At 36.4% G+C, this 15598-nt stretch overlaps 1 protein-coding gene across 1 annotated transcript; it reads left to right on the forward strand.

Moving 5' to 3' along the window:
• Window positions 1–774: 774 nt before the first annotated feature.
• Window positions 775–2558, forward strand: LOC126720319 (uncharacterized acetyltransferase At3g50280-like). Its single transcript, XM_050422650.1, has one exon. It carries the CDS (start codon window positions 1050–1052, stop codon window positions 2295–2297), a length of 1248 nt encoding a protein of 415 aa, XP_050278607.1. The 5' UTR covers window positions 775–1049; the 3' UTR covers window positions 2298–2558.
• The last annotated feature ends 13040 nt before the right edge of the window (window positions 2559–15598 follow it).

Raw genomic sequence — 15598 nt, forward strand, 5'->3', positions numbered from 1 at the left:
GAGGAATGGTGAGAATGTGATGCTCCTCGGACTAATTCCGAGGAGTCAAACCTTCCAAACTACACTGATGCAAGGCTCAGCTATGCAGTCCAAACTCATCTTTGTATGATCGCTCATGAAACCGTGACCATACCGAAACTCAGCGCCCAAAGGCAGGCCTTTCCAAACCCACTCTCTACAAATCATATTGTTCGGGCCCTTTACACACGAGCCCAACGTCAGCCTTGGGTCGTTAAAAATCGTGTCCCTACAACTATAATCTTACTCAATAAAATATATATTTTTATATATTTTAAAAATCTAACTATTAAATTACATTTTCTTTATGTTCTTAATACACTTGTCAAATTTTATTTATCATATTTTTTAATTTGCCAACAAATCCTCATAGTGCCATTACTCAATTATCACGTTAGTGAACATTAGTGACTCCTATTGATTGCATTTTAGTACAAGAATTTATGTTTTTTATTTTGCAAAAGATATTTTTCTAATGTATTCTGTATTAAATCATCTATTTTTCATTATATTTCATTAAAATATTAAAATATTTTTACCAATAATATTTTTTTATATAATTTTATATAACCATCAAATATAAATAAATTTTAAACTTAATTGACATAAATATAATTTTTTATTTTAAATAATTTTAATATCACATAAAATGTCATAATCCTTACTACCATTCTTTTAGGTTGCAATGTCAGGTTGTCTATTAAATTTATATAAATTAACTGCTCACTCTCTGGTAGAAGGTCATGTCAAAAATTATTGTACTAGAATTATTTATTTATTTATTCATTGCTAGAAGGCCTCGTCATCCTGTCAACCCCCACTGCGCAACTTAGCTCGATCTTAGGCCATAAATGGCAACCTGTGCATGATCATACGCTAGTGTTTGATGAGATTCGACCTGCAGTGTTTCTTAGCAAAGTCCTACACTTCTGTGCGTAGAAATCAAATTTCAACAGGGTTCACGTTCTTTCCACCAGTACTATCCGACCCACCAGTAACAATTACTCAACCAGAAGAATCGATTTAACTCCATGGGATCTCCGCTTCCTCACATACGGTCCTATTCAAAGGGTTCTCATCTTCTGAAACCTACAACTTCACAGGAGCAACAACTTGAAGAAAACAATGTGATTCATCACCTACAATCCTCTCTCTCCCGCACACTGGATGTATTCTATCCCCTTGCTGGGCGTCTTGCCATGATTGAGAACAGTGAAGATAACACCACCTCCTTCTTCATTGACTGCAATAACCATGGAGCCCAGTTCGTCCATGCAGCTGCAGATGGTACTACTATGGCTGATATCCTTGAGCCTATCTATCTTCCCCAGATTGTCGATTCCTTCTTTCTTATGAACGGTGTTCTGAACTGCGAGGGCATTTCCAAGCCGTTGCTGTCAGTGCAAGTAACTGAGCTTGTTGACTGCATCTTCATCGGTTGCACTCTAAAGCATGCGGTTTGTGATGGAACCACATTCTGGCATTTCTTTAATACTTGGTCTGAGATTTCTCGAGGCACTTGCGAGAAATTGCAACCGCATCCCTTATTTGGACGTAGCCATTTTGACGGAATCATCAACTTTCCGGTTCATATACCAAATATCCTTGAAGAAAAGACTCAGAAGTGGGTCCCTCCTCCGCTGAAACAAAGGTATTTTCACTTTACAAAAGAAAAAATTGCTGAACTTAAAGCAAAGGCCAACAATGAAATGGGCACCGATAGGATCTCATCTCTGCAAGCACTCTTGGGTCATTTTTGGCGATCTGTGACTCGCTGTCGGTGTCTGGAGGCTGATGAAGAGGTTAAGTGCACGATTGCTATGGGTACAAGGCAAAGGATGCAGCCTCCATTGCCAAAACAGCACTTCGGGAATGCGGTGGACTCGGAGAGTGTCACAAGCACAGCAGGGGAACTGTTAGAACATGGACTCGGCTGGGCGGCTTGGAGCATAAACAATGCGCTTGCTTCAAAGACGCCACATGACGTGAGAAAGTTCTTAGATGAATGGGTGAAAAATCCTTGGATGGTGAACTTTAGTCGCCCCATAAGTAACACCTTGCTCTTAGGAAGCTCCCCACGGCACAACGTGTATGGTAATGACTTTGGTTGGGGAAAGCCCGTGGCATTGCGAAGCGGTGCTGGGACTAAATTTGATGGGCGGTTACTTGTTTTTCCTGGAAAGGAGGAGGGTAGCATTGATTTTGAAGCTTGCCTTTTGCCTGAGACTCTAGAGGCTATGGGAGAGGATGCAGAGTTTATGGAGGCTGTGGCTACATGAACTTACAATTACTTATGGCCAACTATGGGGGCTTTACTTGGGTTAGTCCAAATTGACTCATTCCAAGAACTGCTGGATGCTTCTCTTAATTTTTGGTCGTCTCACTACCACCGTCAATTTACTTTCTTGGGATCTTTTGCTCAACATTTTATTGTTTTGTGTTTGCATTTATTTCTTGCAGGTTTCTTAACCATCATGTTTGTCAAACTTATTCAGTTCAATGGATCATTCCCTTGTACTGATGAGAACAAAGAAATTTGTTGTAAAAAATGTGCAAGAATGTGTAAAAATAAAGGAATAGAACACTTATTTTTTTGGTTTAGAAAAAAAAAAAATGAGAGGATAAAAAATATAGTTTGTATAAATATATTCTTATGTCTTTACTACATAAAATATAAGAAATATGTATATATTTTTTTTATATAGAAGTATATAAGAAATATTTTTTTTTGAGAAAATATATATGAAATAATTTGACACATTATAAAAGTGACACAACACAATTTTTTTACTTTATTTTAGCTTCTTTCTCTATCTATATATTTTTATATATAAAAGATATGATTTATTAAATTTGGTAAAATAACATATTAAAAAAGAAAAAAAAAAGACCAGATTAAAAAAAAAATGTGACACTGATATATATTTTAAAAAATACGTAGACATCATGTAGCACAACTGAGGCGCAATAGACAAGCTTGGCATTCAACATGTGAACCCGAGCTTTGTCTTGATTTGTTGCTAGTGACCAGCCAATCTTGGCTAGTAAAGCTCTATTAAAGCCTTCCATTCTTAGCCTCAATCCACCACACTCTTTTTGGTTTAAAATGCTGCCACTCCAAGATTTTGGAGCCAAGGTGCTGCTGTTACCTTTTTTTTTTTTTTTTTTTTGAGATTAGGTGCTGCTGTTACCTAATCCCTTCCCCCCATGTAAATTTTCTCAAACATGCAATGATTGATTCATAGAAAGGTATAATAGCATGTGAGCTCATGTAAATTTTCTCAAACATGCAATGATATGAAAGTGGGTTTTTGCATATGATTATTTAACACACAATATTCTCAACTCCCAATAGTATGAATCAAGGAAAACTATATTCATACAAAGCTATCCATATAGGAAATCAATGAAGCACCATAATGCTTATACAGTTGAGATTCGCACCATCGTTATTATCTACAAGGTTTTCAGAGCCAGATCGTTCATTGAACTGTAAAAGAGAGAGGTTTAAGGTTTTTAAAGTTGAACCGAGGTCGAACCGTGATAACGTTATAATTAATTTAATAATTATTTAAATATAAAAAATATATTAAATTAGTATAAATAGAAATTTTAACTAAAATACGGATAAATAATTTTATATGTATATACACTTAATTAACATTTTTGTTGGAGCTCTTAAGTCATGACAAATCTCATTTGAGTGCACAATAATTTTTATTTTTAATTTTATGAGACCCATAAAATGGTTAAGGAAGAAATTGGTCTGTTTGTCCATGGCCAAGCCTATTTGACAATCCATTGAAAAAAAGTTTTATGCCCAAGCCCATTTGAATAGTCCACCATTTATGAATTAAAAAAAAAGAAAAAGAAAAAAGAGGAATCTTATAGGATGCCCGCCTATTTTTTTTTCTTTTTTTTTTTTGGAACTGAAACAAGTAGAATCATTTTATTAAAAGAGAGAGTAAAATTATAAGAGGGTCAATGGGCTACCATAAGCTGATCAGCTAGCCTGAGCCCACGGACAAGACATAAACCATTAAAATACAACTCAAAAAATCTAGCTAGGATGCCCGCCTATTTAAAAATGAGTTAAACACAAAAGTTAAAAGTGCTTGATAGTAAAGCATTGGTGTTTGACAGTAAAGCAAATATTAGCGGTTGAGTTGAAGCAGCAAAAAAAGGAGACTCCATTTACCAAAAAAAAAAAGAAGACTTTAGTGGGGAAAATGTAGATACAGTATCGTCAAAAACACAAAGGGAGAAAGCAGAAAGAGTGTGAGCAAGATAGAGAAGAAGAACAGGAAGATGGGGGTGCGATTTGAAGTCTGATAGCGTCTCACGGTGGTTGAGGTTTCAGCCTTCAACAATGGCGGTAAGCCTGTAAGTACCAAAAAATTTTCAGAACCATTTATGGTTTTGAAACCCGGAAGGTTCAACTGCGGTTGGCACGGTTCATTGACTTTCTTGCATAGGCCGGTTCTTGGAGTTTAAAGAACCTGCTTGATGAACGGTTCCTGGTTAACCCGGTTGGACTGTATGGTCTGGTCTGGGTTTAAAAACCTTGATTATCTAAATAAACCAAAGTTTCTGAACTATTTTATCACACTATATCCACTTCTCTAGCTACCTTGAAATCCCAATACCTGGGGACTTTTAACCATGAATTTAGAACTTATCAAAAGGGTGGGGAAAAAAAATAAAAAACAAAGAAGAAAAGATCGATTCCTCAAGACAGAATGCCTCTGGGTGATATTCAAAGTATTTAGAATAGAAAATTATATGTACTGAATTCACTAATTGAACCTATAGTCGCACGATATCAAGTGAAGTAATAATACTTACATGAAGGATGCCACAAAAAACAACGTAAAATGGCTTTATTTATTATTTTTTTTAAAGGTCTATTTTTCAGGATGGTACCTCAATCAACGAATTCAAATCATTTGAACCTCAAAACTCATAACATTGAGCAGTATGAATAAAGAATGTGCTTGAGTAAACCAAAATAGAGCTCCAAAGAGCAAATTCATCCAACTGACCAATAAGGTATCTCCCCAATCAATCCACAATGAAATAATTGAACCCGAAATCTCAGAACAAAAAGGAAATCAATCAAAACTTGTCTATGCTAAACCTGCCTCTTGTACCAAATCCCAAACTGCAAATTCATTAAAATTAAGACTGTATTAGGACTATCAAAATCTTCAAGTTGTTATACTTGCCCATTAGTTCCTAGGCCAATCTGCATCATATCAATGACATTCAAGTTTTTAAATCAAGTAATTGTACTATAATAAAAAAAATTTAAAAAAAAAAACATAAACTTTTAGATGAATCTACAAGTTGTTCAGTTGGTTTAACCAGCGATAACCTGTACCCACACACACATTAGGTTATTTACAATCTCAATCGGTGATGGGCGATCTCGACCTTTCAGACTTACACAAGCCACTGCTAGGGACCCAACATGTGCCATTGCCTTTCTAAAAATTGAAGGTTGTGTCTTTCGCAGTTAGTTTTTTCCTAAAAAAATAAAAATAAAATTTGATTTACCAAAAACAAATAAATTTTGATTCATTTACCAAAAAAAAAAAAAACTAAATCAATTTAACTATAACTATTACTCCTAAGCAGCCAATCACTCTACTGCACAGAAATATTTGCAAACAAATATAGCTAAGGAAAAGCTTCCTAACATCCAAAAACAATGAAACTTTCCAATATCCTTATGTAGGGAATCACTCCCCTGTCTGGGAGCCTACTTTTTTTCTCTTTGTGATTTCTTTAGACTTTGTAATAAATACCAGGATGAAATTTCCTTATGCTCTTTTCACCTAAATTATATAGCCTTATACCCCCCTTTCCAAAGTAATTAGAGAAATGTCCATCTTTTGAAACTCGACTTTCTCAAAATCGAGTTAAGCCCTATAGTGATGTTTTTAAGGATTTATAGTGGCGTTTTGTAATTCGAGCTTCATGAAATGGAGTTATAAAATTGCCTATAACTCGATTTCATGGATATCGAGTTACAAAACGTCACTATAGATCCTTAAAACGTCACTATAGGTCCTTAAAAACGTCATTATAGGGTTCCAGAAATTTATTTATTTTTAACTCAATTTTGAGAAAATCGAGTTACAAAAGAGGGGTATTTCTCTATTTAGTTTGGGAAGGGGGGCATAAGGCTATATAATTTGGGTGAAAAGGGCATAAGGCCATTTTGTCCATAAATACCACTCTAATTGTCTAACTTGCAGTATCAAAGGAACATGCAATTTTTAGTAGTCTCGAAACAGTGCTTCGAGACTACCTAAGTTTTTTCTTCTATATTAGTAAAGATGAAAATGTATTGATTGTGCTGTCCACGTGTCGGGCTTGGTCGGTTTAAGGCCCAAACCAAATTCGACCCGGTTGGATCGGTTTGTTGAGTTTCGAAGCCGTATTCAATCGAATATTCGGGTCGGATCCGATGTTTCAGGTAATCAGTTGGCTGGGTCAGAGTTGTCAATTTGTCAGGTTTGGGCCTTAGATTGGGCCGAAATTTTGGACATAGTTAAAATTATCATAAATTCATTTTTTTGGGCCTTTTTAGCCCAAATTACTTGGTTTGGCAGTTTAATAAACGCTATTGATTTCAGATTTTTTGAATTCCCTATATATTTCAAATTGGGCCTCTTTTTACTTAATTTATTTTAAAATGGGCCTTCAAGCTTAGCTTATATTATGAACTACACTAGACCTGTTGGATCAGGACATATCAAACCCAATATAATCTTGCAATTTCTCATAAATTTTCACAAATTTAATTCTGGACAAAATAACACAACACAACACACCCAAAAAGCCTATTTGTTTTATCACTTGTGATCTCCAAAACAATAGAAGCACCTAAGCAGTACATATCAATCCAAATATATAATCTTTCTCTCATTAACTAAAAAAAATAAACACAACAAAATAGACTTAAGATAGCACAACACAACCTACAAAAACCCTAATTTTACCATCTGTGATATGTTAAGCAACATAATAAGCACCTAGGCAGTAAGCTAGTAGCTCAACACCTATTAAACCTGCCAACCACAACAAATAATATTTCCAGCAACAAATAAATCACAACAGATAATAGTATACTGCAATATTCCAATTAATGGATATATATACTTAGTACCATAGAGCTAGTTACTGTAAGTTTTTCGGGCAGTAAACCATAAGGCAGAAGCTTGCTAGTTATATAATGTTCCTAGCAATATAATTAGTTACAATAATGAAATAACATAGGTATTTCCAAAAAATAGCTTTTCCAAAGCATTGAATGACTACTCTATAGTTAATAAGTCTATAACTAATAGAAAAGAAAACCTATGAACTAAGATTTCTTTTCTATAAGCATTGACAGTTAAGTATTGTTAGAACTTAGAAAAGCAATATATCCAAAAAAGCTTCCAAAATAAAAAGCTGCATTCTTTACAAAATAAATGACCGTCCACCTACAATAGACAAAAAAATATTCAACAAACAATACATTAGTACCAAATACAAGACCAACTAGTAAGTAAGGGGCTAAAGGCAGAATCATACCAAGTTAGTGATTAATCATCAATACTAATTAAGGGTCGTTTGCCTGAGTTAAAACCCTTGCTTGAGCTGGTATTTGCTATTGCACTTGCTGTTGGTTATTGGTTTAAAACTAGAAAAGAATAGGAAATAAACACAATAGATTAAATTTTGCTTGAATACATGAGACATTCAATACAATTAATAGATAATAAGTTTCAAAATTTAAACATATTACCTAAGTCAAGTAACTCCTCCTCCAATGTCTCTACATCATCCCTTGACTGGTGATGAAAAATTCGAACTGTGGCTTGAAGCCAATTTTGTGAACATACAAGGTTTTGAACCATGAGAGGAGATAGTGAACTTCAAAATGAATAAAAAATACATCCTCCGGTGCTAAATGCTAACTTAGATGCAACAGTGGAAATTGGTACAGCAAGCACATCCTTAGCAACTTTAGACAACACTTGGTACCTACTACAATTGTCCCTCCACCACCCTAATATCTCAAAATTCACATCATTTTTACCATCATAGTTTTTAGCCAAATACTTTTCAAGCTCATTACTACAACCTACAAATTGCTCAACTTGCAAGAAACGTTCATATCACGAGTGAACCATCATAAATGGATCATTAGCATCACTTTCCAATTCTATCCTCTCACTCCCACTTTGTTCTTGCACATTTGGCGAATGAATAGAAAAGTAAAATTATACAACTCATACAAAAGATCTTTCACCTTATCAACCATCACTTCTGCCACTGTATTTCCATAAATTTCAGAAAAAGAAAACTTCAAAAACCTCAATTTTTTTTGTGGATCAAGAACCACAGCCACATACAAAAGAGGATTAATTTTCTCCCCTTCCCCCCAATACTTCTCAAATTTAGTTTTCATGTTTGTGGCTGTGTTTTTCAAGAGAGTGTTTTAGGATTTAACTAAATTAGAAATACTTTCCCGAATAACAAAGATCTCACCATAGAAGGCATTTGAAGTAATATACAAAGAGCCGGAGAACTTCTTCGTTGCATTATAAAAAGCCTTAAGAAAGTCACAAATGCCCTACAATTTTGGAAATCACTCATACGAGATCCCAAACCACCACTATCTTCCTTGGTCCTAAAGTATGACAAATAACCATCATCTTTAAAATCCATTCGAAGGAACACCTTCTCAAAAATTTCAGCAGTTTCTAATATAAGGTAGGTTGAGTTTCACCTAGTAGATACATTTAGACAAAAAATACTCTTGGACTCCATACCTAACATCTCCATAAAACTCCTAAAAGTTTGATTTCTATTGGGTGAGGACTTGACATACCTCACAGCTTCACGCACCTTAGCAACAAATGCATCAATCTCTTTTAAACCCTCCCCCACAATGAGATTTAGGATATGGGCACAACACCTCATATGCATGAACTCATTTCCTAAAACAGTTCCATTCCAATCTTTAGTCAACCTTTGCAAAAATTTAGTTGTTGTTAAATTTGAGCTAGCATTATCCACTGTTAAAGTGAATATCCCATCAATACCCTACTCATGCAAAAATATCTCAATCTTTCTACCTATAGCCTCCCCCTTGTGGTCTTCAACTTGACAAAAATTAAAATTCTCTTATGCAATTTCCAAGCATCATCAATAAAGTGACATGTTGTTGATATCATATTTTGTCCGTCCTTGATTTACGTGCCAGATCTCGAAAAATCCAAAAATATCATTTTAACTCCATGGGTCTGCGAGAGCATCCAAAACAACATGGCACAACCTGTTTGGGCATTGGAGCATCCGAAGTGCCTTTTTAAGCTAAAATGACCAAACCTGAAGTTGATCTTGGGTGGGCCCAAACACCCAAATTTTGATTCGGCTGTCAAAATGGGTTGAAACCAACACCATTGTGGAGATTATCAAATTATCATTCCAATGATTATTCATGGGTCAATATTGGAGTTAGAACTGCCAAGATATCACAAAAACCGAGATAACGCATCGATCGATGCACCACAAACTTTCGAGAGCCATAACTTTTGATTCGACCGTTAGATTTTTCAAGTTCCATATCTTTTCAGAAATAGGAAGCCGATATATTTCCAAGGGAGTCAAGATCAACCAAATCATGGGTCTTTTGAGGCTGCTAGTGGCAGCTGCCTCTAAAAACGCACTTGGGGCTATAAATAGCCCCAAGCACCCTTTACACCAAAAAAAAAAAAAAAAAAGAAAAAAAAAGAAAAGAAAAAGAAGAGATTTGCTAAGTTTTGCTCCCGGCCCAACTTCTATATGCTTTTCTCTTTTCCAAACACCAAAAAAACACCCAAAACACACATCAAAGTTTCTTGATTCTTCTCTCTTTACCAAGAACACAAGGTATTGCTTTTGTACCCAATCTTACTTTCCTTGGTTCCACACTTTGGATTTGGGGTTTAGGGGTGTGGATGTAGCTTCTTTAGCTTTCTTTAGCATGCTTCTTGCTTTATGTGTGTTCCTTGCTTAGATCTATGTGCTTATGTGCTTTTTGTCATGTTTTATGCTTAGAAATACATCCTTACATGCTTGTATGTTTAGATCTACATGCTTAGGGTTTTATGCCATGTTTCCTTTGTTTCGTTCCTCTTTTTGCATTGCGTTGATGTTAGGGTTATGTGCTCACATGCTTGATCCTGTGTCTATGGTTATGGTTTGCTTGGATCTATGTGTTTGTGCGCTTTTCGCCATGTTTTATGCTTAGATTCATATCCGTACATGATCACATGCTTGAATCCATGTTCTACCATGCCTATGTGCTAGCTTTCACATGTTCACACACATGTTGCCATGCCTATGCCTAGATATACGTTTTCACATGCTTGTGTGCTTGGATCTATGCTCTACTTGCTTTATGCCATCTTCCATGTGCTTGTATGCCCCGTGCCATGTTTGTGTGCCTAGACCTAGGCTATGTTTGTCATGCTCGGTGCTATTGTAGCCCTTTTTGTTCCCTTTATCGCCTTTTCTTGTGTTTTTTCCTATTGGTTCGGGCCTGATCTAGACCTTATGGTCTTTTTCACTGTCCATACACCTTGGCCTATACCAAAGGGTTTGGATCACCCATTTTGCATGTCTATGTTTACTTGCTCCAATGCTTTATCTTTCGTGCTAGCCTTTCTAGTTCTAGGCTTTGTTATGTTTGACGCCCTCCGTGGGCTTGATCTTGTTTGGTTACGCCTGACGCACATGAGGCCTTGTTCTGATGTAACCATTTGAGAGGCGTCTTCGGATGCTAGGTCGCTCCTTGCATACCCTTCCCCTTTTTTTTCCACTCCATGCACGATATGCTTATCATGCTTGTTTGATCCACCCGTTGGCTTTATATGCATCTTTACACACTTGCTTACATGTCCATGAATGAGTTTTGCTTGCTAGTGTGTCATCCATACTTCAACATAATGAAGCTATGGACATCCGATATAAACCTACATTTTTCCCTCACGGACACCACCTTTTGTTTGCCTTTGTTTGTTTGTTTGTTTTCTCACTTGTATGCCTGCCATGTCTATCATGCTTGCCTGCTTCATACCTATTTCATATGTTCTTTGCACATTTTCCTTCCATTTCTTTTCTGCTGGTTTTCTTGTCTTTTCCTTTGCAAGTACACATATGGAGCAAGGACGTATGGAGCTAAGGCATTGTCTCCTAAGCATAAGCCAAAAAGGGCAAGGATGCATGCACATCGATATCAGCCCAGTGGCTGCAGTTAGTAGGCTTAGGAGTTTAGCTTTTTCCCTTTGGTTATGTATTCTTTTAAACCCCTCTCTTCCTTCTCCCTTTCTCTCTTAGATGGGTCGTATTAGATATATCATGCTTTGTACCATTTGTCCTCATCTCTAGAGTATGATAACCCCTGTTTATTTTCTTTCACCTATATTTTGGGCTATGCTCTAGGGATGTAGGCATTTACTTTCCTGCCCTGTGTGCTAGCATTATGCATGATGTATATATATACCTCCTTGCCCCACTCCGGTGTGATTGTCACAATCGGTGTCACCTAAGGCAAGTGATGCCTAATTTCCGCCATGAAAGTAAGGTGACTTGTCGCTAGATTTTCGCCATGGAAATCTGATACTTTGCCGAATACCTTAGGAAAGCCTAGATTGGGACCACACTCATTCAAAAGACAAACCTCAAAGCTCTTATGCATGAAAAGCCTCGAAAGCCAATGCTGAAATCATGTTTTTACTGCCAATCTCCAAAAATTAAGGTTTTATCAAAACAAAGGACTATCCTTGGACAGGTAATATGGGGTGCCTAACACCTTCCCCACACATAACCAAACTTCTAGACCTAAGAATCAAGATTTTTTTTTTTTGCCATCCACATCAGATTAGGAAAAATTCCATTTTCCTTAGTCTAGGATTGGTAATAAAATCAACTAGAAATAGGTGACCAATTACACCTTAGAAGAACTCAATGATTGGTGGCGACTCCACTTACCTTTGGTAATCCCTTAAAATTTGGCCTAGATTCCTACCATAATGCCAGAGGTAAACTGACCTTCCTCCACCGAGAGAGAGAGAGAGAGAGAGAGAGCACCTGAAGCTCCACATGAACAACATGCACATCATTCAAGAGGGGCCCTCCAACAGGACCCCGAGCGCACGGGAGGTGTCGCCATAGCGGGTGGATGAACAAAGGAACGACAGCGACGGTTCTTTTCGCTTAGCCGATCGAGGCTAGGTGTCGACACACATGAAACACATATAATTCAAATTTTGAATAGAAGTCCATGTGTCCGTAGTGAGACATACCCTATAACCCTTCAAGGATTTCCTTAGCTTCTCTGTCTCACTATTATGAATGCCAATCACATCTCTAGCTACATATTTCTTGAACTCATACCACTCGACACACCTAAAAGGCAACTCATCAATTATAATCATTTTCTCCAATGCCTTTCTATAAGCCTCGACAGAAAAGGTTGTTGACACAAGCAGGAACCCATCTTCTCCATCCTTTTTGGGTTCAAAAGCTAATGTTTTATGCCTGTTAGCTAAGTCTTCTCTATTAGGGTTCTTGGGACAATTTGGCATATGAGCTAACAAATCACTAGTACCACAACTCTTACTATCAGCATTATACGATTTTTGGCAATAATTACAAATAACCTTAGTTTTACTAGTATCACCCTCTCCTATATTTATTTTTTCAAAATGGCCCCAAACAATTGACTTTTTCCTACCACTACAAGTGCCACTAACAGGAACTGTCATACTTTTGCGTGGTGGAACTGGGGGCAACTTAGCTGTAGCAGCTGCTTCAGCATGGGTAGCAGCAAAAGCTTCAACTTGGGTGGGAATAGCACCATCATCTTGTGTAGCAGCTGATGTTTGGACAGAGAGTTCATTAGTGGAGGTTTCAATGACCTAAAAAAATCAAAGATATGTATTAGCAAACTAGAGTAACAAGTATAATTAATAGCTTTAATAATAATAATAAATAATAATCACACAAACCAAAAAGGAAAAATGGTATCATATTTATGCAAAAAATAAAAACACAAAACAAAAAAAGCCCAAATACAAATAGCATAAGCTTGAAATTTTATTTAATGATGAAAGTCAAAACAGTGATGCTTAAAATTGATTAAACAATAGCAAAATGTCGATATAACAACAAACACTGAACACAAACATAATATATGATTTATATAGCAGATTACACCATATTGATCTTCTATCCTTAACAAGCATCAACTCAACTTAAATACTAAACAGAAACAAAATACGTGATTTACATAGCTAATTAAACACTAAACACTAACATAGTATATGATTTATATAGCAAATTAAACACTACACACAAACATAATACATCATTTACATAGCAGATTAGACACTAAACACTTACATAATATATGATTTACATAGCAGATTAAACATAAACATAATACATGATTTACATTGTAGATTAAACACTAAACACTAACATAACAAATGATTTACATAGCAGATTAATCACTAAACACAAATATATGATTTACAGTTGATTATAACAACCAAACATAATATAGGATTTACATAAAAGATTACACCAGATTGGTCTATCATCCTTATCAAGCAGCAACTCAAACAAAAAAAGAAATGAAAAAAATCTCAACTTAAACACTAAACACAAAGGAAAGCAAAAACCATTCCTTAAAGAAAATCGTGGGTGTATGAGTTTCGAACTTCAAGGCAGAAAACCCTACTTGGAGTCAGCTTTCAATCCTGTATAAAATTAAAACAGAATCAAAATTGATTGAAAAAAAGAACAAAGAACAAAAGTAAAATAGTTAGGGTTTCAAGGTTTTTTTAAGGTAAGGTTTCATATTATAAATCTTTGGGTTTATTTTATTTTAACATTTGATTTCCATAACAAATGAAACCAATGAGACTAACAAAAAAGAAAGATGAAAAACAGAGAACAATTACCTAAGCGTTTGGAGTAAGAACTGACTCAGTGAAGAGTGCACAGTGGTAGGGTGAAGACTAAACACCGACGGTAGCTACAGAGAGAGGAGTGGACAACGGCAGCGGTAGCTAGGCATTGGAGGCGGAGAGAGGAGTGGGCTGACATTGGAGGCAAATAGGGTTTGGATTTGGAGAATTAGTTTAGAGAGAGTTGAAGAGCCAACCAAATAGAGAAGTGAGAGTTTGAGAGAGCCAAATAGAGAACTAAGATTCTGAGAGTTGGAGATTGACCGAAGCTTAAAGCTTTAAATTGAAGAAGTGAAGAGGTGAGGAAGCATAAAAAGGGGAGGAAGCGTGAAGGTGAAGCCATGACCACGAACCTTGTAATCTAAACTCTAAGAGTCTGAAGTGAAAACTGAAGAGACTCATTAGAGATAGTGAGAGATATCAGATCTTTGATATATAATTGTCACCATTAGATTGGGTCTTGATTTTGGATTATAACCGTTGATTTAGAAATGGGTAATTGTGCCACTAAAATTAGTCATATCACTAAGTGCTCAGCTTCTACTCTCACCAACACCATTGATTTTGAATTTTAATTTGAGTTAAATAGTTGATTTGTATATTGGCAATTTGTGTGGAAAAAGTTAACTTTGGTTTACACGTTTTCCTTTCTCAAATATCGAAACGTGTAGGCTGGCAATGTTGGGTTGCTAGCATGTCAAATCATTTTTTTTTTTTTTTGGTATAAATAGTTCGGTCGGTTCGGGTTTTTTGGGTGAAATATTTTTAAACTCGAATTTGAACCGAATTATTCGGTTATTTCTCTTGCCGACCTGTGACTGACTGCAAACTGAATTCGGAGCTACCAGTGGACCTTCGGTTCAAGCGGGTGGGTCGGTTGGTCTAGGTCTCTGGACAGCCCTATCAAAAAGGAGTAGAAAATCCACTAGCCAGAGAGCATACTTTCCTATCTGCAAACCCAATTCAATTCAAGTCTTTGAAGCTTGCTGTAAGTACTCAAATGAGAGTAATTTAGGAAGCCTCCACATTGTCAATGATATAACAAATTATATCCCCTGCTTCTCCATCAGATTCCCAAGTTTAAATCCTCAGAAAATTCCTCTCCGTCCGATGAACTCTCCAGCATTGTAATTATCAAATTTTCACAATTATTGTTCCCATTCAATGGATAGAATGCCCCTTTCATTTGATTAAGGTCCTTATTCCTTCTACCAACATAGCAACTAGCATCAGCCCAAGTAAAAACCTCGTCCCCTTTCGGAACCCAGTTTTCCCATTCCCCGTTATAATTGTTTTTGTTTGCCCAAATCAAAACCCCATGCCCCAAAATCACACCCTTCTTCCATTCCCCAATATACTCGTTACCATTATTCCAAATGTAACGCCCATGCCCATCTTGCATGTTCCGTTTCCATAGCCCAACATATAAGCCTCCATTCACCTAACGCTTATGTCCATACCCGTGTTTCCAATCGGAGCTCCATGACCCACGATATGTAACCCCGTCGGCTCCAATGAAAATACCAAACCCTTCCTTCCGACCCAACTTAAACATGCCCTCATAG

The sequence above is a fragment of the Quercus robur genome, chromosome 4 (assembly GCF_932294415.1).
Source record: "Quercus robur chromosome 4, dhQueRobu3.1, whole genome shotgun sequence".
Taxonomy (NCBI): domain Eukaryota; kingdom Viridiplantae; phylum Streptophyta; class Magnoliopsida; order Fagales; family Fagaceae; genus Quercus; species Quercus robur.

Coding starts and splice junctions, on each gene's coding strand:
- LOC126720319 (XM_050422650.1), top strand. CDS start 1,050: ATGGGATCTCCGCTTCCTCACATACGGTCCTATTCAAAGGGTTCTCAT.